Genomic DNA, 22292 nt, shown 5'->3' with positions numbered 1-22292 from the left:
AGGCTAATTGACATCATTTGAGTCGATTGGAGGTGTACCTGTGGATGTATTTCAAGGCCTACCTTCAAACTCAGTGCCTCTTGCTTGATATCATGGGAAAATGAAAAGAAATCACCCAACACCTCAAAAAGAAAATGGTAGACCTCCACAAGTCTGGTTCATCCTTGGGAGCAATTTCCAAACGCCTGAAGGTACCACATTCTACTGTACAAACAATAGTACGCAAGTATAAACACCATGGGACCACACAGCCGTCATACCGCTCAGGAAGGAGACACGTTCTGTCTCCTAGAGATGAATGTACTTCGGTGCGAAAAGTACAAATCAATCCCAGAACAACAGCAAAGGACATTGTGAAGATGCTGGAGGAAACAGATACAAAAGTATCTACATCCACAGTAAAACGAGTCCTATATCGACATAACCTGAAAGGCCGCTCAGCAAGGAAGGCGGCACTGCTCCAAAACCGCCATAACAAAAAGCCAGACTACGCTTTGCAACAGCACATGGGGACAAAGATCATACTTTTTGGAGAAATCTCCTCTGGTCTGATGAAACAAAAATAGAACCGTTTGGCCATAATGACCATCGTTATGTTTGGAGAAAAAAGGGGGAGGCTTGCAAGCCGAAGAACACCATCCCAACCGTGAAGCACGGGAGTGGCAGCATCATGTTGTGGTGGTGCTTTGCTGCAGGAGAGACTGGTGCACTTCACAAAATAGATGGCATCATGAGAAGAAAAATTTAAGCAACATCAAGACATCAGTCAGGAAGTTAAAGCTTGGTCGCAAATGGACAATGACCCCAAGCATACTTCCAAAGTTGTGGCAAAATGGCTTAAGGACAACAAAGTAAAGGTATTGGCGTGACGATCACAAAGACCAGACCTCATCCAATAGAAAATGTATGGGCAGAACTGAAAAAGCATGTGCGAGCAAGGAGGCCTACAAACATGACTCAGTTACACCAGCTTTGTTAGGAGGAATGGTCCTAAATTCACATAACTTATTGTGGAAGGCTACCCGAAAGGTTTGACCCAAGTTAAACAATTTAAAAGGCAAAGTTACCAAATACTAATTGAGTGCATGTAAACTTCTGACCCACTGGGAATGTGATGAAAGAAATCACAACTATTCAGACATTTCACATTCTTAAAATGAAGTGGTGATCCTAACTGACCTAAGACAGGGAATCTTTACTAGGACTAAATGTCAGGAATTGTGAGAAACTGAGTTTAAATGTATTTGGCTTAGGTGTATGTAAACTTCCGACTACCAAGAAGAGCTGTTCCTGAGTGGCTGAATTACAGTTGACTGATCTGTATGAAAATCTATGGGAAAACCTGCAAATGGCTGTCTAGCGATGATCAACTTGACAGAGCTTGAAGAATTTAAAATAGAATGTGCAAATATTGTACAATGCAGGTTTACCCAGATAGACTCTGGCTGTTATCACTGCCAAAAGTGCTTCTACATAAACTCAGCAAAAAAATAAATGTCATCTCACTATCAACTGTTCATTTTCAGCAAACTTAACATGTGTAAATATTTGTGTGAACATAATTCAACAGACAAACTCAACAAGTTCCACAGACAAGTGAATAACAGAAATGGACTGTGTCCCTGAAAAAAAGGGGGAGGTCAAAAGTAAGTCCGTATCTGTTGTGGCCACCAGCTGCATTAAGTACTGCACTAGATTTGCCAGTTCTTGCTGTGAGATGTTACCCCACTCCTCCACCAAGGCACCTGCAAGTTCCTGGACATTTCTGGGGGGAATGGCCCTAGCCCTCACCCTCCGATCCAACAGGTACCAGACGTGCTCAATGGGATTGAGATCCGGGCTCTTCGCTGGCCATGGCAGAACACTGACATCCCTGTCTTGCAGGAAGTCACGCACAGAACGAGCAGTATGGCTGGTGGCATTGTCATGCTGCAGAGGTACCAAATGAGGGAAGTCTTGCGTTGTTTTATATATCAACTCATACACCCTTTACCATGGAATCGGTACATCAAAAATCTCTTCCGAACTATTTTGCAATCTGTATGGCACAGTTGTCAACATTCTGGTCCTCAAATTAAACTGGTATACTTTCCTATTTATGCTATTTTCATTCCTCCGCCAGTTTTTATCCTTTATATTGGGCAGACAGACCAGTTCCCTACCTCCTCCCGCTGCCACCCGCCTGCGCCATTTTTGGGGCAATGCTGTAATCAATTTGTTGTACTCTTGGATTGAGCAGACCTTCCTGTACAATTCTGATAAGGACATAACTCTACCATTACCATTTAAGAACAAAATACCCTTTTCAAACATCTTTCCCATAAATACAGGTATTTTATCAACCAGCACATTTGAGTTCAGCCATAATATTTGTTCCATCTTTTCAGGGGGATGAAATTGAAAATGAGACATGGCAACCTGCACAAAGGCAAAAAAGGCCATTTTTAAACAATGGATGAGCTTTTCTTATTAATCTACTTGAGAACCATTTAGGGTTCAAATAAAACTTTTGAATGAGTGAAGCTTTGAGGTTTAGTGCTTTTATATTTAATCATCTCAACCCACCCAATTCATAGGCAGCGCCATAAGTAAGTGAGTAAACTGAGATATGACTAAGGAGTTAAAATCAGGGCAATTTTCCATAAATAGACAGGTATTTACCTCTCCATGGTTGCAGGAGCTTGTCTATTTTTACAAGTTTTCTATTGAAATTCATTGTGGAGAGCTAATTTATATATTTTGTGATATGAATACCTAGTATGTCTACTTCACCATCAGCCATTTTACAGGTAAGCTGCAAGGTAATGTAAAAGTTGTATTTTTTAAGGATCCAATACGTAATATTGTACACTTATCATAATTAGGTTTAGTCCAGAGAGTACAGGAAAGTTATCTAGATCTTTAATGAGACATTGCAGGGATCTAGCTTGCGGACTTAACATAAAACTTGAGTCATCGGCATACATGGACACCTTTGTTTTTAAACCTTGGATTTCTAATCCTCTAATGTTGTTATTGGATCTGATTTCATTTTAATTATCTGCTGAAATTGTTGCAACCCCTATTACTAGCATTTAACTGCTAAAGACCTATATCTATTCTACCCTGTCTTTCTAAGGTCTTCGAAAGCCAAGTTAAACAGATTACCGACCATTTCGAATCCCACCGTACCTTCTCCGCTATGCAATCTGGTTTCAGAGCTGGTCATGGGTGCACCTCTGCCACGCTCAAGGTCCTAAACGACGACATAACCGCCATCGATAAAATACATTACTGTGCGGCTGTATTCATTGACCTGACCAAGGCTTGACTCTGTCAATCACCACATTCTTATTGGCAGACTCAACAGCCTTGGTTTCTCAAATGATTTCCTCGCCTGGTTTACCAACTTCTTCTCTGATAGAGTTCAGTGTGTCAAATCGGAGGGCCTGTTGTCCGGACCTCTGGCAGTCTCTATGGGGGTGCCACAGGGTTCAATCCTTGAGCCCACTCTTTTCTCTGTATACGTCAATGATGTTGCTCTTGCTGCTGGTGATTCACTGACACACCTCTACGCAGACGACACCATTCTGTATACTTCTGGCCCCTCTTTGCACACTGTGTTAACTAACCTCCAGACGAGCTTCAATGCCATACAACTCTCCTCCCGTGGCCTTCAACTGCTCTTAAACTCAAGTAAAACTAAATGCATGCTATTTAACCGATCATTGCCCGCACCTGCTCGCCCGTCCAGCATCACTACTCTGGACGGCTCTGACTTAGAATATGTGGACAACTACAAATACCTAGGTGTCTGGTTAGACTGTAAACTCTCCTTCCAGACTCACATTAAGCATCGCCAATCCAGAATTAAATCTAGAATCGGATTCCTATATCGCAACAAAGCATACTTCACTCATGCTGCCAAACATACCCTCGTAAAACTGACCATCCTACCGATCCTAGACTTCGGAGATGACATCTATAAAATAGCCTCCAACACTCTACTCAACAAATTGGATGCAGTCTATCACAGTCCCATCCGTTTTGTCACCAAAGCCCCATACACTACCCACCATTGCGACCTGTATGCTCTCGTTGGTTGGCACTCGCTTCATACCCGTCGCCAAACCTACTGGCTACAGGTTATCTACAAGTCTCTGCTAGGTAAAGCCCCGCCTTATCCCCAGCTCACTGGTCACCATAGCAGCACTCACTCATACCTGCTGGAGCGCGTGCTACATCTCATTGGTCACCCCAAAGCAAATTCCTCCTTTGGTCGTCTTTCCTTCCAGTTCTCTGCTGCCAATGACTGGAACGAACTTCAAAAAGCTCTGAAGCTGGAGACTCATCTCTCCCTCACTAGCTTTAAGCACCAGTTGTCAGAGCAGCGCACAGATCACTGCACCTGTACATAGCCCATCCCCATACTGTATTTATTTATCTTGCTCCTTTTCACCCCAGTATCTCTACTTGCATATTCATCTTCTGCACATCTACCATTCCAGTGTTTAATTGCTATATTGTAATTACTTCACCACCATGGCCTATTTATTGCCTTAACTCCCTTATCTTACCTCATTTGCACTCACTGTATAGACTTTTATATATAGACTTTTTTCTTTTGTTCTACTGTATTATTGACTGTGTTTTGTTTATTCCATGTGTAACTCTGTTGTTGTATGTGTTGAATTGCTATGCTTTATCTTGGCCAGGTCGCAGTTGCAAATGAGAACTCGTTTTCAACTAGCCTACCTGGTGAAATAAAAAAAATAGCTAGCATTTCGATGGCCATAACGAATAGATATGGTGACAGCGGAAAGACTGGTTTAACTCCTTGACAATTCAAAACTCTCTGTAGAGAGTAGCCGTTATTTACTACTTTACACTTGGGGTCGCTATACATTATTTTTACCCATTTTATAAGAGAATTGCCGAAATTGAGAAAAAGAGGCATTTATAAATAAAATCCGGTCTTACTTTATCAAATGCCTTTTCAAAATCCGCTATAAATACCATTCCTGGCTTCTTACATGTTTCATGATGTTCTATTATTTCTAGTAGTTGTTGTATATTATCTCTAATGTATCGTCCATGTAAAAAACCTGTCTCATCAGGATGAACAATACCTGGTAAAACCCTTTTAATTCTGAGTACTATGCATTTTGCTAGTATTTTTGCATCACAACATTGAAGTGTAAGGGGCCTCCAGTTTTTTTTAGATCGACCGGGTCTTGTTTTAATATGAGAAAAATCAGACCTTCCTGCTGAGTACCTGACAGACTACCATTTCTATAGTAGTAGTTAAACAATGGAGCTTTTAGTATATAAAAAAATACTTGATCTACCAGTATGCCATCAAGCCCTGGGGTTTTTCCAGACTGAAAGGATTTAATAGCCTGAAAAAGTTCTTCCTCTAATTTGGCCTTCGCACTGATCTTTATGTACATTTGTTAATTTTCCATCTCATATTATTTGGAAAGAATTCCTTACCGTAATCTTCATTCAGTGGGAAAGGATGAGACAGAAAAGAGAATATCTGCCTAAAATAATTAGCTTCCTCTTAAAATAAATTCGGAGAATCCTAGATGACTCAGTCTTCAGTAACGAGTTTCTGCGGAAGAATTTTGTGCATTTTTCTCCATATTCCATCCAGTTTGCTTTATTTTTGTAATAGATTACATTAGATTGTTCTTGAATAAGTTCAAGTTATTTTTGTTTTTCCTCTAGCTTATTTTGTATCTCTGTAGTATTGTTTTATTTCTATCTACCTGTACTATTAGTTCATGGATTTCCCTTGTTAGTCTTGTTTCTTTAGCCAGAAACAGCTTTTTTTATTATTGATAAATATTGAATGACCCCTGAAGGTACATTTAAAAGGTATCCCAAACAATAAAAGGGATTTGCTGAACCTATACTGGAAAAATTCAGTTAACTTCTTTAGTCTTAGATAAAAATAAGTTGTCCTCCAGTAAACTTTGATTAAATTTCCAATATCCCCCGTCCACGTGGAACATCTATAAAAGTTGTGAATGCCAATTAGATGATGATCCGATCGCATTCTGTCTCCTATTAAAACTTTAACCTTTGATGCAAGAGAGAAAAAGTAGTCAAGACGACTAGCTTGATTAAGTGTCCATGTATATCTCACTAGGTCAGGGTTTTTTAGTCTCCAAATATCCACAATATTTGTGATTTCCTTAAGGGCACAGTGATGATAGTTTGTATAGTGATTACCTTTACGGTCCATGGAGGTACTTAACACTATTATAGTCTCCTAACATAATGATTAGATCATTTGTTGCCTGTAAGTTCAATAAATTGGTGGATCATCCTGTGTGTGGATCATCCTGATTTGGACCTTATAGATTAATGAGCCAAATCTCTTTTTCGTCCACTTTCATATTCAAAAGAATCCACCTTCCTTGCGAATCATTCCGGATTATTTGCACATTCAGATAAAAAATTTTGTTCATTAATATCATCACACCCTTTGAGTTCCTTTGTCCATGACGGAAAATTATTTCACCACCCCATTCCTTTTTCCATGCAACTTCATCTAAGGATGTAGAGTGAGTTTCAGTATATAAAGTATGTAAACAGTATATATTAATTTTCTTTTAGCCATGTAAAGACTGATCTTTTTTTAAATCTGCCAAACCGTTGCAATTATAACTAGCTAAACTTATTTCACCCCTTACGATAAGTAGATACTATTCTCAGGCTAAATTGACCATAATTAGTGCTTGTGTAAAGTTACTGCCATCAGAGGTATTATAAAAGGTCAAAACTAGAGCTTTCAAATGTCTGATATTTAGAATTCAAGAAATAGGTTCTAGCAATATTTGTTTTATTCCCTTGCCTGTTCGCCAATGCCACAGATGTTAGACAAATTATGTGTGTGATATTGGATATGATGTCGGTTTAAGAGTAAGGCTATAATGTGTGATGTCCAAATAAATATTAACTCTGCCAATTTACACGTTTGAGTATCTGTATGTAACATGTAGTGCGTATAGCCGTAATATTCAAATTGTGATCCATATCGTATCACCATAATAATTACCATTAACATAATTGAAAAACACATTCCAGAATTTCCATAGCAATTGATGTTTCACATGATCATGGGAGACCTTGCATTAATTCTAGACTGCTTCACTACAGTACAAATGTATTCCGTACAATATGTTATTATGCCCCTATTTTGATATTTTCCCCTTGCTTGTTGCAAACATATATAAACTTGTAGACAAATACATAAGAGACAAACACATTAAATTATAAAACAGTTGGACAATAGCGAGAGAGAGAGAATAGAGAGCGAGATCAGGTGTGTATGTGTAAGCAAGCATGTAGTTGAGTACGTGTGTGTGTGCGTGCATATCCACTTCATAATGTTCAGATATTTTAAACAGTTCCCATACCTTCTTTTTTTTCGTAACCTGTAGAAGTCCCTGTAGAATTTAATACAGCCACAGTGTTATGGAGCTCTCTCGGAATAGCTGTCCATCTATAAAGAGTTGGTCCACAATAATAAAGGCACGCCAACCATCCATCCTTTGTTGTCTTTGTACCGGATACAGTCTCTTACGAAGTTCGTTTATCTCCTTTGGAAATTGGTCATTGAGACCGAATTTGGTCCCTTCCTCTGCTTTTGATCAGCTCCTTTTGTTGGTAGTGTTCAAATTTTGCGATGATCGGTCGGGGACCCTTGGTCTTGTCGCTCCAAGTCTGTGTACTCGGTGGAAAGCCACCTTGTTTAGTCTCTATAGAAAGGTTCAATGCGGATTTCATAAATTCTCTGATCGCGCCCTCTGGATTATTGGATGCGTCCTCAGGAATACCAGAAAAAAAGTGATTTTTCACTCATGCTACAAATTTGTATGTCTAGTAGTGTCTCCATCACCCTGTTTTCCCTGAGTAGAGAATTCATGTTGGAATCGTGTATTTTTACCTTGGCTGTGAGTGTCTCGTTTTCTCTTTGGCGCTTGAGAATTTCACTCTGGCTGAACGCCAAACTCCCCCCTCAGCCCTGCTACCTTCTCACACAAATTTTCCATTGTTGCATGGATTCCAGCCAGAGCACTAGCCTCTACCTCAATGGTAAGTAAATTGTCCGTGTCTGTAGATCTGTAGATTAATCCGTTTTTCTTTTTTTTGTCGGGTTATTTAGTTATTTTGTGAGGTGGTCGGATCTATGTTGTTCCTCCATAGCGTAAAGCTGTTGGTACTCGTCGATTTCCCTCACGATCTCCTTGGTATCCAGATTGGTTGCAGTATAGAGCCAGTTGTTTTACGAAAAGATAACAAAAGTCTTTCCCACAGCGATGACAAGTGTCTTGTAGTACAGCCAGCTAGAACTCGCGGAATCCACGCAAAAACAAACACAAACTTGCAGTCCCAGCCGTAAAGGCTAACCGCGTTGTGGAATCCTTAATAACAAAACTTTAGTTTGGATTAAAATCGAGTTAATGAATAAGTTTTAATGTAAACAACAAACCGAGTGTAGACAGTACAGTGTCATGTTGTGCTCTCTGATGACGTCGCTCTCTCCAGAGCTGTGCGGGTGTTGTTGCAAGTGGTCTGACACTGCGAGGACAATCAGCTGTCTGTTCCGTCTCCCTGTAGCGCTGTCTCACAGTACAATTTATTGCCCTGGCCACATCTGCAGTCCTTATGGCTCCTTTCAGCATGCCTAAGGCAAGTTCACGCAGATGAGCAGGGATCCTCTGGGCATCTTTCTTTTGGTGTTTTTCAGAGTCAGTAGAAAGGCCTCTTTAGTGTCCTAAGTTTTCATAACTGACCTTAATTGCCTTCCTGTTAGAGTCTTAACAACCGTTCCATAGGTGCATGTTCATGGGTTGTTTATACCTTTTTACAATGAAGATATGTGAAGTAATTTAGATTTTTACAAATTATTTTTTGAAAGACAGGGTCCTGAAAAAGGGACATTTCTTTTTTTGCTGAGTTTAGTATTGTCTCAGTGGGTGTGAATACTATAGGTAAATTAAATCTTTCTGTATTTCATTTGCAAAAATGGATAAAAACATTTTCACTTATGTGTAGCTGGGGCCGAGAACCTGTTTTTTTTTTATCTCAAGGCCATTAGACTGTTAAATAGCCATCACAAGGCGTCTTCCACCCGGTTATGTAATAACCCTGTACCTTAGGAGGCTGCTGCCCCATAGACTTGCAATCACTTGCCACTTTTATAAATGGACCACTAGTCACTTCAATAATGTTTACATATTTTTGCTTTACTCATCTCATATGTATATACTGTATTTTAGTCTATGCCACTCCGACATTGCTCATCCTAATATTCCTTAATTCCATTATTTCACTTTTAGGTTGTGTGTATTGTTAGATATTACTGCACTGTTGGAGCTGGAAACACAAGCATTACGCTGCACCTGCAAAAACATCTGCTAAACATGTGTATGTGACAAATAATATTTGCTTTAGATGGGTGAGAAAAATATTTAATTAGGGCTGTAATACAACAAAATGTGGAATAAGTCAAGACGGTCAAATGTGGTACAGACCCGAGTGAGGAATGTAAAGTAATCTATTACAGAAACACCATAACCTTATGAGAATTTAATATAAATGTAGATCTTGACTTAAAATCAGAATAGAAAAATGGCAGAATTTCAACTTTAAATACTCCTAATATTTATGAAAAACGAAACTACTTCCCAATATATAATACTTCATTTTTGGATGTCAACATTTCACTCCTCACTTGTCAGCAGACAATTTCAAACACCCGTTCACAGCGGAAGTTGTTGACCTCATCGTGTACCCGAAGACTCAGTGCCGCAGAGGGGGAGGGGTTCAAATGGAAAGAGAGAATACAGAAAGCGAGAGAGTGGTCCGTATGAGGGAGAGCAAGAGGGGGAGAATGCGTGTCACAGTGCAGAACTGCAGTAGCTTCAGCCTCTGCTGAACTTCTACCCGACACACACAGGGAGTGACTCACTCTGCACCATTTTTACACACACAGGAAAGTGGAGGACCTAATGGAACAGTCATTTTCAGTTGAATGCAGAAAAGATGGATGACTCTTCCAGTAAGTGTGCACAAAACTCATCTCTGACCATGAGATCCTGGAGTGAGAAGGAGGTACTGGTACAGTTCATGTACATCCAGCTTGAGATACTACACTTTAACCATGTGGCCAAGGTACACTCTTACAAAAGTAATTATGGCCAGAAACAGTTGAAATAAGGAAATTAAAGCATAGATTAGGGATACGAGGATGAAATGGAACTAATTTCACGTTCTAACCCTAACAGGCCAGGCTTGTGTTATGGTTCTATCATCACTGTAGAATGTCATAGGCCCACATCATTACTAATGACATGTATTGTCATGAGTCCCAGTGTCATAGAGACGCAAAGCAGAGTCAAGTACTATGGTGCATTCAAGACAACTGGGAACTCGGAAAAATATGAGGTGAATTCATGGCAGAGCTCTAGAAAGAGACTCGAGTTGGACGACCATTCAAAACCATTTTTCAGAGTTCCCAGTTGTTTTGAACACGCCATTACTTTACCTGTTCTAGGTTGTGTGTGTCACAGGCCCTCAGCACCACGGCACCCCCCTTCTGGCTTGGCCTCCCTTGAGCCACCAGACACTTGTCAGCCTGCAGGTTCCGCAGCTGAAGAGAAAAGGAGAAGGAAGAGGTTAGAAGTTGTATTCCAGCTCATGTCCCATGTGGCTCAGTTGGTAGAGCATGGCACATGCAACACCAGGGTTATGGGTTCGATTCCCACGGGGGACCAGTATGAAAATGTATGCACTCAATAGTGTATTTATTTATTTTTTAACCTTTATTTAACTAGGCAAGTCCGTTAAGAACAAAATCTTATTTACAATGATGGCCTAGGAACAGCAGGTTAACTGCCTTGTTCAGGGGTAGAAATGACAGATTTTTACCTTGTCAGCTCGGGGATTCAATCTAGCAACCTTTCTCGGTTACTGGCCCAACGCTCTAACCACCAGGCTATCTGCCGCCCGAAAACAACACCCACCCACTAGGACTAAGTCGCTCTGGATAAAAAAAAAAATGTATAGCAGCCTGACTCCACATCTGAGTTTTATTAATGTGATTCCGGAAACGTTACACACAGCTTCAGGCAATGTAAGATCTGATTATCTGTGCAGTGCTACTGCAAAGAATATGCCAAGTGAATATGTGAAGTTACGTCCAGAATATGGCACTGAAATGCACAATATACCAACACCCAGCCACTAGGGCGGCAGGTAACCTAGTGGTTAAGAGCATTGAACTAATAACCGAAAGGTTGCTGGTTAATATCCCAGAACCAACTAGGTGAAAAATCTGTTGATGTGCCCTTGAGGAAGGCACTTAAAGCCAATTGCTCCAGTAAGTCACTTGAAAAAATGTGGGGATTATCTCAACGCATTGCACCAACTGCCTCATTGCTAAGTTTGCCTATTTCCATAACTTTATATCTTCAGAAACCAAGCATTTTAAGAATTCACCTATGAATGCATGATCTTTCCTTCCAGACTAACTAGAATATGAACGTTCTCTCTGGGAGACTGACGTAGCAGAGCTGTTGGTTGTTCGACTTGCAGTACATAACTCATTTCCTATTAGTCTTCTTGAAGCAGGATAACTTATCTATTCCTGAGTTCTGAGCTTCTAAGTGGTGTGTGTCTGTAACCTGGGGACTCCTTAAATGACTTGTGCAACACCACATTGCCCCCTGCTGACTGGATATGGCATTTATTCCATTTCATTCAATAAGAAAAACTTAAGGTGCAGTATGTTATAATGTTGTATTGATTATTTTTGCTTTCCCTCAGTTTTTGAAGAATGTTCAGGTATTTCTGCGTTGCATTCTTAAATGCTTTCTGACCTTATCATACATGGGATATTGTTAACGTTTACAACTTCTGATGCCCTCTTTTCCATCAGGAAGCAGCTGCTGTTTATACATATTGAAGGTGCATCACTCACAGTTAACAAGCAACTTTATTTAATGTACAACTATAGGGCTATTTGCGTGTGAAAAATATACAGAGTTACAGCTTAAATCGAAGAGATTGAGAACATACATTCTATTCTTTTTCATTTCAGGTGTAATTGTTTGGCCTCTTTGGCAAGGGTTGACCGTCAACAACACATGGCTCTATTGGTGAAAAACAAACTGTGTAAAAGTAATGGCAGAAAATTGTCAGTTCCCAGCTACTTAAGACAAAATCTGGGGGTGGAGAGTGATGTATTGCTAGAAGACGACCAATTGGCCTCCTTTTGTTACACTAAATTGCAAGTGAAGTGCTGAAGTTTGAACAGTGTTATTTTGAGGCATGATGTAGCGTACAATAGAAGTGAAATGACTATTTCTATGGTGGACAGTAGCATAGCTCTAGCCTGGTCTCAGATCAGAGTGTGCTGTATGGCCAACTCTTATGGTTGATGCGACCATTGGCTATAAAGCACAAGTTCAACTTTACTTTAGTGGGTTAGTGGAGAGAGCGAGTCTACAGCGGTTTAGAGCGACAGGGGGCCGGGGTTTTAGCCAGCTGGCCTATCTTACCCGGCCTCTTTCCAGCACTTTGGGCCTGCGGAGACCTTTGTTGACGAACACAGGCTGCTGAGGCTTGTTGTGGGTTGAGGCCACCTGCATCTCGGGGTAGATGGTGTCCAGGTACCACTTGAAAGAGTGGCACTGCAGCCGTTGGCGCACCGCCTGCCGCTCGCTGATGTCACCGTAGGCGCGTTCCCGGAGCTCCGGCCGAAGGTTGAAGTACTGCTCCTGATTGGACGAGACCAAAAAAAAAAAAAATAGGTGAGGTTTATTGCTATTCCACAATTAATATAGCTGCATCTCAGTTGTCTGTAAAAGCACATGGTTTACTAAAGTTGGTTTGTAAACAAACATGATCAGAAAAGCTGAATAAACCACTAGCTAATAGTGCAAGACTCTTTCAGGAGGTAAGATTGAAATTGGGCTAAGCAATAATAAAACCAATATGTTTACCTTGATTGAGAATCTGTTTGATACATCCTGATTTGGGCCAGCTGTTTACGTAGAAAAAAAGCCTGTCCCAGTCCCAGATTAGTGTGGTGATTGAGAAGCCAGAACCCTAACCTCATCTTAACCCTCTGGAACACTACTCTGCTGTACTAAGAATTCAGTGGGGGGGGGTTGGCAATTTATGAATCACACGCTTAGTTCAAATGTACTGTATATCATTTCAAAGTGGAAAGAAACTAATGGAAGTTGGGCAAAGAGCACAGAAGAGAGACTACACGGCAGCATCCATAATCTTCCCGGAAACAGCGGCACTCTCGTGGATGCCTCATGTGCCCCTAAGGAACCAAGATGTCTAAGTAATGATGATTAACTATTAACTAATAATATTCAAGGCCTCTGTGCACACTGCTTAGTTTGGTAACAATAACCATCCACACACTGAGGGGGAAATGAGAAAGCAAATTCAGACTCAATCGTTGTGAGACGATGAGGTGTGAAAGGGAGACCACAACGGTATTAGCTTACTTTCCAATTAGATCGGCAATTTTCAGTCCGTGGAAAGCAATTATAGCTCTCCTTTGTAGCTTGGAAAGGAACAAACATCACTGTGCTGATCAAGACATGGAGCTGAGAGTAATTAGAAGAAATCCTTTGCTTATGACCATAGATGGCTTGGAGGCTATAATAGAAGCCTCTGGGAAAAAATAAGGTGTGAAAAGGGATTTCTTCAGATCAGTGGTTTTCAGTCTTGGCTATTACCTATTACAGGCCACCAGCATGGAATGGGTGACTTAGGACTGAATTTCAATCGTGTGTACTAGGGCTGGGTGATATGGCCAAAATATCATATCACAATATTTTTCACAGTATTTTAGGTTTTTGAATAATACAATTTGTAAATATTGTTTATGAGCAGTGCATGGTAACACATTAAGTGTTATTTTATTTAACCAGGTAGGCTAGTTTTTAATGATATTTCTTGTTTGTTTTTTGGATTGTGTGTGTTGGAGCTAGAAACATAAGCATTTCACTGCACCAGCAATAACATCTGCAAAACTGTGTACTTCATCAAAAAACATGGATTAGATTTTTATAGAACGCTTGTGGATTTATATTAAGGAGCAAAATGGAAATCATTATCGTTGTCACCATCTTGTTGTATCTGCAGCATTGACCATGCAGACACTCACTGTGAGTGAACGGCAAGTGAAATGGTTGTGACTCGTGGTAGAGCACTCTGGGATTGGTGTGTGTGGAAGGAGAAAGACGACCCTGCGTAGCGGCATAGCACATTAAACAAACCAAACATTGAAATACCGTTATAAAAAAGTAAAAACCCAAAACTGGTCCATGCATCAAATACCAGTATAGAGTAAAATACGCTATACCGCCCAGCCTGTACTACTACTCTGTACATGTACCTTGTATTCATCCATCCATACGTGGGCCAGGCGCAGGGAGTTGTGGGCCATGGTGTCCTGACCTCCGGGTGACCCGTAGGGCCGCCGTTTACGAAATATATGACCAACCCGCGAACAGGGAATGATCAGGAGCTGGCCCCCACACATCCAGATCTGAGAAAAGACAAATGCATTGTATTAACACACATTCAGCAGTTCAGTAAATATTTGAATTCTTGGTTTGAGCGCCAGCGCACTTCATCTAAGCTATATTATATGAATAACTTCCTACTGTAGACCACACACACACACACATTCATGACTGAGCTTCTATATAGAAACACTCAAACCCCTTTTACTTCATCCATGCAGGAGCAGACTATGGCCAAGTAGACCACTATGAAGATGACTCTACAAACTTGTTGAACGCATTTGCAGTTTGTTTTGTCCAAATACTTACAACACCTTCCAATGGGGGGAATACATAATCTACTTTCATTTCTAAATGATAGAACAGATATGGATGAAAATACCTTTAAATAAAGTGACGTTCTGTACGATTGCCTCAGTTTCTCAAATCAAAAATGCTGGAGTATAGAGCAAATATTCAGCGTTTTAGCTTAACTGTCCAAATAAATATGTAGGGGAGTGTATAACGTCTGACCAAACATCAGCTCCATTTCTCCATTTCCCAGAGCACAGAGCCATATGGTTCATGTAATCTGACAATGTTTCACATACCGAGCTTTCGGAAAGTATTCAGACCCCTTCCCTTTTTCCACATTTTGTTACGTTACAGCCTTATTCTAAAACCGATTACATATTTTCTTCCCTCTACTATTTGGACAGTTAAGCTAAAACTTAATTTGTCTCTATACTCCAGCATTTACCCATAATGACAAAGTGAAAACAGGTCTAGATTTTTTTTTTGCAAATTAGAAAAGAAAAAAAAGACCTTATTTATTACATAAGTATTCAGACCCTTTGCTATGAAACTCGAAATTCAGCTCAGGTGCATCCTGTTTCGATTGATTATCCTTGAAATGTTTCTACAACTTGAATAGAGTCCACCTGTGGTAAATTCTATTGATTTGACAAGATTGGAAAGGCACACCTGTCTATATTTAAGTCCCACAGTTGACGGTGCATGTCAGAGAAAAAACCAAGCCATGAGGTCGAAGGAAATTGTCAGTTGAACTCCGAGACAGGATTGTGTCGAGGCACAGATCTGGGGAAGGGTACCAAAACATTTATTCAGCATTGAAGGGCCCCAAGAACACAGTGACCTCCATCATTCTTAAGTGCAAGAAGTTTGGAACCACCAAGACTTTTCCAAGAGCTGGCCGCTTGGCCAAACTGTGCAATCATGGGGAGAAGGGCCTTGGTCAGGGAGTTGACCAAGAGCCCGATGGTCACTCTGACAGATCCAGAGTTCCTCTGGATATGTGAGAACCTACCAGAAGGACAACCATCTCTGCAGCACTCCACCAATCAGGCTTTTCTAGTAGAGTGGCCAGACGGAAGCCACTCCTCAGTAAAAAGGCACACGACAGCCCGCTTGGAGTTTGCCAAAAAGCACTGGTCTCTGGTCTGATGAAATCAAGATTGAACTCTATGGCCTGAATGCCAAGTGTCCCATCTGCAGGAAACTTGGCACCATCCCTACGGTGAAGCATGGTGGTGGCAGCATCATGCTGTGGGGATGTTTTTCAGCTGCAGGGACCGGGAGACTAGTCAGGATCGAGGTAAAGATGAACGAATCAAAGTACAGAGAGATCCTTGATGAAAACCTGCTCCAGAGCGCTCAGGACCTTGCGATGGTTCACCTTCCAACAGGACAACGACCCTAAGCACACAGCCAAGACAACACAGGAGTGGCTTCAAGTCGCTGAATGTCCTTGAGTGGCCCAGCCAGAGCCCGGACTTGAACATGATCGACCATCTCTGGAGAGACCTGAAAATAGCTGTGCAGCGATGACCCCCATCCAACCTGACAGAGCTTGAGAGGATCTGCAGAGAAGAATGGGAGAAACTCCCCAAATACAGGTGTGCAAAGCTTGTAGCGTCATACCCAAGAAGTCTCAAGGCTGTAATCACTGCCGAAGACGATTCAACAAAGTACTGAGTAAAGGGTCTGCATACTTTTGTAAATGTGATATTTACATTTTGTATTTTTAATACATTTGCAAAAATGTCTAAAAACCTGTTTTTGCTTTGTCATTATAGAGTGTTCAGTGTAGGTCAAATAAAATACAAATGTTTAATCCATTTTAGATTAAGGCTGTAACGTAACAAAATGTGGAAAAAGTCAAGAGGTTTGAATTCTTTCCAAATGCACTGTACATAACGTTTCCTTAGTGAAGAAAAATATACTGTACTCTCTTTTCAAGTAGGGTAACATAGCAAGACATGAGAAGGTAGTCTTGCCAAGAATATTCAAACAGGACTGGAAGAGAAATGTCCAACTCTGATGTGGTAAAAGTAACTAAAAACTCTGAGGCAAGAAAGGAATTTTTGTTGTAGAGATTCATGTAGCCAAGCCAATATATAGTTGCCAGCCTGCGGCGATCCAACTCAAATGGAACAAAACGTAATATAGAGAAATAAACTTGCCTTTGGCTGTCAGTTAAAACATTTGATTTAATTCTGTATTTTTCTAAGGGGAAGAAAAGCTTGACTTTGCCAGGGCAAAGCCTTAGACTAACTGAGCCAAAACATGGGTAAATAAACCAAGTGTCTTGAGCTTATGATGAGTGGTTGACGTGTCACAGCTCATTTGACCAGGTGCATGTGTGCTCCCCACCTAGTTGATTTGGCACCCCTCCTAAAATGGGAAAAATATGTTCAATTGAAAGGGTGGGTGTCACTTTCAGAGCATCTGTACCCTGCCTAAGAATAACATGAAGCAGACATGTTGTGTATGTTATGTGACAGAGTGTACACACTACGGAGACGGACTGTGTCGTGTGAAAAGGCAGTGAGTATGTGTGACCCTTTTATTTACCCGGAAGGAGATCTCGAGGTTCTCGCCACCCCAGATGTCCATGCCGCTGTCGTATTGGCCCAGCTCGTTAAAGTACTTCCTGTCCATGGCAAACAGACCACCGGCCATGGTGGGGGACCTGGGGGAGTAAGACAGAGTGTGAGTCGGCATTGTCGCTACATCAGTATCCTTTAAGGTAGTACCTGCAGCGCAACCACTAATGTGTGAGAAAACAATGCCTCTGTCTTCTAGTCAGGCTGTGACCAGAGAGAATTACTGACTGAGAGTATTTTTTTCCTAATGGAGCCATCCGTTTGACAGATCGCCAGAGGTGATTGTCTGTCAAAACAAATAACACAACTCCGGCCTTTGGGCGTATCCAACACTTCAGAAAATAATTGACTTGAATTTGACGATGACGGACCATGATGAATGCGTATCCGATTTAATGCGTTTTCATGCATCTGTGTGACCGTAGGCTTATGTTCTTATGGAAAGCCCAGAACACAAGCATTTGAGCGAAACTGAGAGATTGTGGGGTTTTTTTTACACTAAGGGGTGTCCGAGAAGAACTTAAGGCTAAAGCCGGCAGACGCCATAGTAATGGATTGAAAGCACTCAGGCGCCCTACTATGACCACTAATTAGCTTTCACATGACTCCATAACAAGGGGATGGGAACACAACTCTATATCACATGGGCTTTATTGATCAGGTTCATGCACGCTGAAATCAAAACAAATGGGGGGGATCTGAGCTATTCCCAATCAATTTGAGCATTAACCCTTTATACTCTATGGAATTGGCCTATATGGATGCAGAAATATGAAAAAACATGCATAACATTGGTAGCAATATAAAGGGAAATTATTAGACCAAAGTTGAGACAACAGTTCCCCTGACAGACTGAATCCAAACAGCACACTGATTTTATGTGCATTTTACATTTACTGTACTTTGACACATTTGTTGAATATATTCTGGATACATTCAGTAACAAGAATATTCATGGTAATGTGGGGTAGGTGCAACATAAGACAAAGAAATGACAAGGGTTTGAGTGAGTGTCTAATTGGTGTCTCCAAGTGGCCAAAACATCTCTCCAAAGTGTGCACAGTTCCTAAGTCATTTCAATGCACTTTGATGACTCAAACGTTAACTATAAGGTGTTTTTTTTGTCTCTCCTAGCTGTGCTGTTGAGGAACTAGAGCAAGCATACTTGTAGTTGTTTTGAAAACAACCCTGCCTCCTCACTAGCACACAATTAATGTTGTTTAAGCAATCCAAAAGGTCCATTATAAATCGCAATCTGGGTCAGGTGAGCATCATTTGAAATCCTGTTCTATTGCCAACATGACCAGCTAAGTTATAAAATACAATAGTACAGTTATGCTTTCATAATACAATTTAGGGAAACAAGAACATACTTTTGTTGAGTGCATTCAGGTGCATACTGGTTCCTCTGCATCTATAATGCGGCAAACCTAGCTTGGAGTTTGCGCTGTCTAAGTGACATTCCTGGGGATAAGGCTGATAGCTGTAATTAAACTATAGGCATTTTAAAGCGATAGAGAGGTCTACTCCATGGTTCACTCTGGCCTTGCAAGTTGCCTATGTTTTGACCAGGGCCTAGGCACTGAGGCAGCTGGAGAGAGAACAGAGATATGGATGAGCATATAACGACTGTCTCGTCTTTGGAATGGGGCAGATTGGAACCTCTCAGAGGAACGTGCGTCTCCGTATTGTTTGTCTATTAAACCATTAAATATAGAAGTCCATCCTCTCTCCTGATTTGCTGAACCCTTATCCTTGGGTTCAGCAATTTCCACACCTTGAGCAAATCATATATTCCCGACAAGGTCTGGTTGGTTTCCCGCCAGGAGGTTACCTGATGGCGCCCAGTGCTCCGTTGGGGCCGTTGAGTTCTGAGGCGGGCACAGGGTCCCACTTGAAGTGCAGCCCCCAGTTGAAGCCCCCCCGGACGATGGGGGAGGGGCTGTAGGCCAGCGTGTCGGCACTAATTATGTCGATGACGGGACACACCACCGTCTTGCGGTCCCGCTGGATGGGCGCCAGCAGGGGCGATAGCCACGCCTCGTTTACCTCGCAGTGGCTGTCGAGGAACACCAGCACCTCCCCTTCAGAAAGTAAACACCAAATCAGGAGAGAGGATGGAGAAGAACAGGGAGAGGGGTGGCATGGCCAGTGTGGATGTATCCGATAAAGGACGAACATTTTTATTACCTTTATTTAACTAGGCAAGTCAGTTATTAAGAACAAATACATCAACAAAATCAATTTAGCCTCAAGTAAATAATGAAACATGTTCAATTTGGTTTAAATAATGCAAAAACAAAGTGTTGGAGAAGAAAGTAAAAGTGCAGAGCAAGGAGAACAACTACTAGAAGGCTCAGAGCGAGTGACGTTTGAAACGCTATTAGCGTGCACTAACTAGCTAGCCATTTCACTTCGGTTACACCAGCCTCATCTCGGGAGTTGATGTCCTAAACAGCGCAATGCTTGGCGCACAACGAAGAGCTGCTGGCAAAACACACGAAAGTGCTGTTTGAATGAATGTTTACACTCCTGCTTCTGCCTACCACCACTCAGTCAGATACTTGTATGCTCAGTCCAGATTATATGCAACGCAGGACACGCTAGATAATATCTAGTAATATCATCAACCATGTGTAGTTAACTAGTGATTATGATTGTTTTTTTATAAGATACGTTTAATGCTAGCTAGCAACTTACCTTGGCTTACTACATTCGCGTAACAGGCAGTCTCCAACGAGAGAGAGGCAGGTCGTTATTGCGTTGGACTAGTTAACTGTAAGGTTGCAAGATTGGATCCCCCAAGCTGACAAGGTGAAAATCTGTCGTTCTGCCCCTGAACGAGGCAGTTAACCCACCGTTCCTAGGCCATCATTGAAAATAAGAATGTGTTCTTAACTGTCTTGCCTAGATAAATAAAGGTATTAAAAATAAAAAATAAAAAATCTGCGCCCAAAAACACAGATTTCCGATTGTTATGAAAACTTGAAATCGGCCCTAATTAATCGGCCATTCCGATTAATCGGTCGACTTCTAGTATCCGAGAGGCAAGATATCTTCAGTGGTTCCTGGGGTTAGAGGTACACATCTACAGGGATTTGACATTTGCACGTACACACACACACACAACACTGTTCACACACACTGTTTGCGGTGCACGCACACTGTTTGCGGTGCACGCACACTGTTGGATTCCTCTGTAGCCTCTTCCTCTCATCCTACTGCAGCTGATCATAATACAACAATATTACTTCCGTGTGGAACTTGACTAGACAGTAAACATAGTTATTTTACCTGCATCCCTGCCTCAGGGGGCATATGTTACATTAGTGAAGAGTTATGGTCTCGGGAGGGCTCACCTGTGGCATGAGAGGCCCCTATCATCCTCCCTCGGATCAGTCCTTCTCTCTTCTCGTTGCGGACCACCTTGACCTTGCCCTGGAGGTTGAGCTGGACATAGATGTCCAGGTCTTCCTTCAGGTCAGCTGTGGTGGAGGGAAAGGACAGAAGCTTTCAGATGGAGCTCAGTTTAATTTATACAGATAGATGCTATTGAGATCCAAGATCTTTGACTTCATTTACACACAGGCATTCGATAACGTCAACACAATACAGTAGCCTGATCACCAACTAGGTAATTGAAGCACACAGTCCACGACAGCATCCAATCATTTACTGGGCCTTGTTATAGTCTACCTGGCTCAGGCGAGCCTGAACAAAACCCAAGAGTTCACATCCTAAATAGACAACTGAAAAGAGCAGCTTGCCTAGTTCACTGCTGTCATCCACCAGTATAATCTCATGCAACAGGTAGGCAGGCGTGCGATCTAGGACGCTGTGCACGGTGCGCAGGAGGGCGGAGAACGCCTCATTGAAGAAGCAGATCACTACGCTGGCCGTGGGGAGGGACAGAGGATAGATTCCATCTCGGCACCTGAGAGACAGAGGGGGTGGGCGGGGCCACCAACACATATTAGCCAAGTCCTGGGTGTCACAACAGGGACCATAGACATTGCATCTGTCCCGTTATGGGCAGCACCATCGAGGCTGTAGTACATTTTCTTCTACTACTACTTCTAGGAGTTGGTAAACAAACTGAAGGGTGCAACAGCCACCGAGAGTGTGTTGTTTGATCAGTTACAAAACCAAGGTTGGCAATTTTACTGCCACCTGCAGTTATGGAATGTTTCCTCACTAGTATAATTAAATTGGCTGATCCCACCTGGTGACATGTACGGAATTAAGTGATCCTTCCTTTTACCCATAAGAAGTTCCACCATGTTGACTACTTCAAAATTGTGAAAATTCAATGGCGCTGCCCACGCTAAAACGGTATTTTGGGCACTAGAGTCCTATCTAGGAATTTGACAGGGACAAACATAACTAGGATCAGTATTCGCCATCTTTAGTAATGGCATGCATAAAACTCTCATGCTGTTTCACTGTGCAGCTTGGAGTGAAACATTTGGATCATGACGGTCACACCTACAGAGCTTTCCTCAACCTTGTGAAAGCCTTGCCCCTTGGAAACATTAACAGTTTTTACCCTTTGCTTATGTAACATATTATGCCTCAACTACTCACCCTCTGCCCTATCCTAACATGTCTGCTGAGTAAGCAGGATTTACAAACTCTTAAAACCACCCGATTGTACCAATGATTGTCAAGACTGACCAAGCCAATTCGTTTTTGCATTTACAAGCAACTCATCTTAACAAATAACATGCGGTAATACTCCAAGCTGCAGGTCTACTTGTTAGCCTCAGACCAGTGCTAAACCAAATCATCTCTAGACAGATGCCTTGTATTTGGATTTCGTAGGGGCAACAGGGCAGGCAGAGAGAGATTGACATAATTTCCC

General features: G+C 41.6%; 1 protein-coding gene across 3 annotated transcripts in view; it reads right to left on the bottom strand.

Moving 5' to 3' along the window:
• Positions 1-22292, bottom strand: part of LOC112227750 (polypeptide N-acetylgalactosaminyltransferase 11) — a 46380-nt gene that overhangs the window by 4109 nt on the left and 19979 nt on the right. For 2 of the 3 annotated variants that reach the window (XM_024392594.2, XM_024392595.2), the window contains exons 4-10: positions 21199-21365; positions 20791-20916; positions 19266-19515; positions 17400-17517; positions 14417-14569; positions 12555-12773; positions 10541-10645 (exon numbers count right to left, since the gene is read on the bottom strand). In XM_024392594.2, coding sequence (XP_024248362.1) covers positions 10541-10645; positions 12555-12773; positions 14417-14569; positions 17400-17517; positions 19266-19515; positions 20791-20916; positions 21199-21365 — 1138 coding nt within the window. Of the gene's footprint in view, positions 1-9476; positions 10092-10540; positions 10646-12554; positions 12774-14416; positions 14570-17399; positions 17518-19265; positions 19516-20790; positions 20917-21198; positions 21366-22292 lie in introns of those variants that run through there. The other variant, XM_042308747.1, reaches the window with a different exon arrangement.

This window comes from Oncorhynchus tshawytscha, linkage group LG29 (assembly GCF_018296145.1).
Source record: "Oncorhynchus tshawytscha isolate Ot180627B linkage group LG29, Otsh_v2.0, whole genome shotgun sequence".
NCBI lineage: Eukaryota > Metazoa > Chordata > Actinopteri > Salmoniformes > Salmonidae > Oncorhynchus > Oncorhynchus tshawytscha.
The sequence above is the reverse complement of the archived record's forward strand: the minus strand, read 5'-3'. Positions and strand labels throughout refer to the sequence as shown.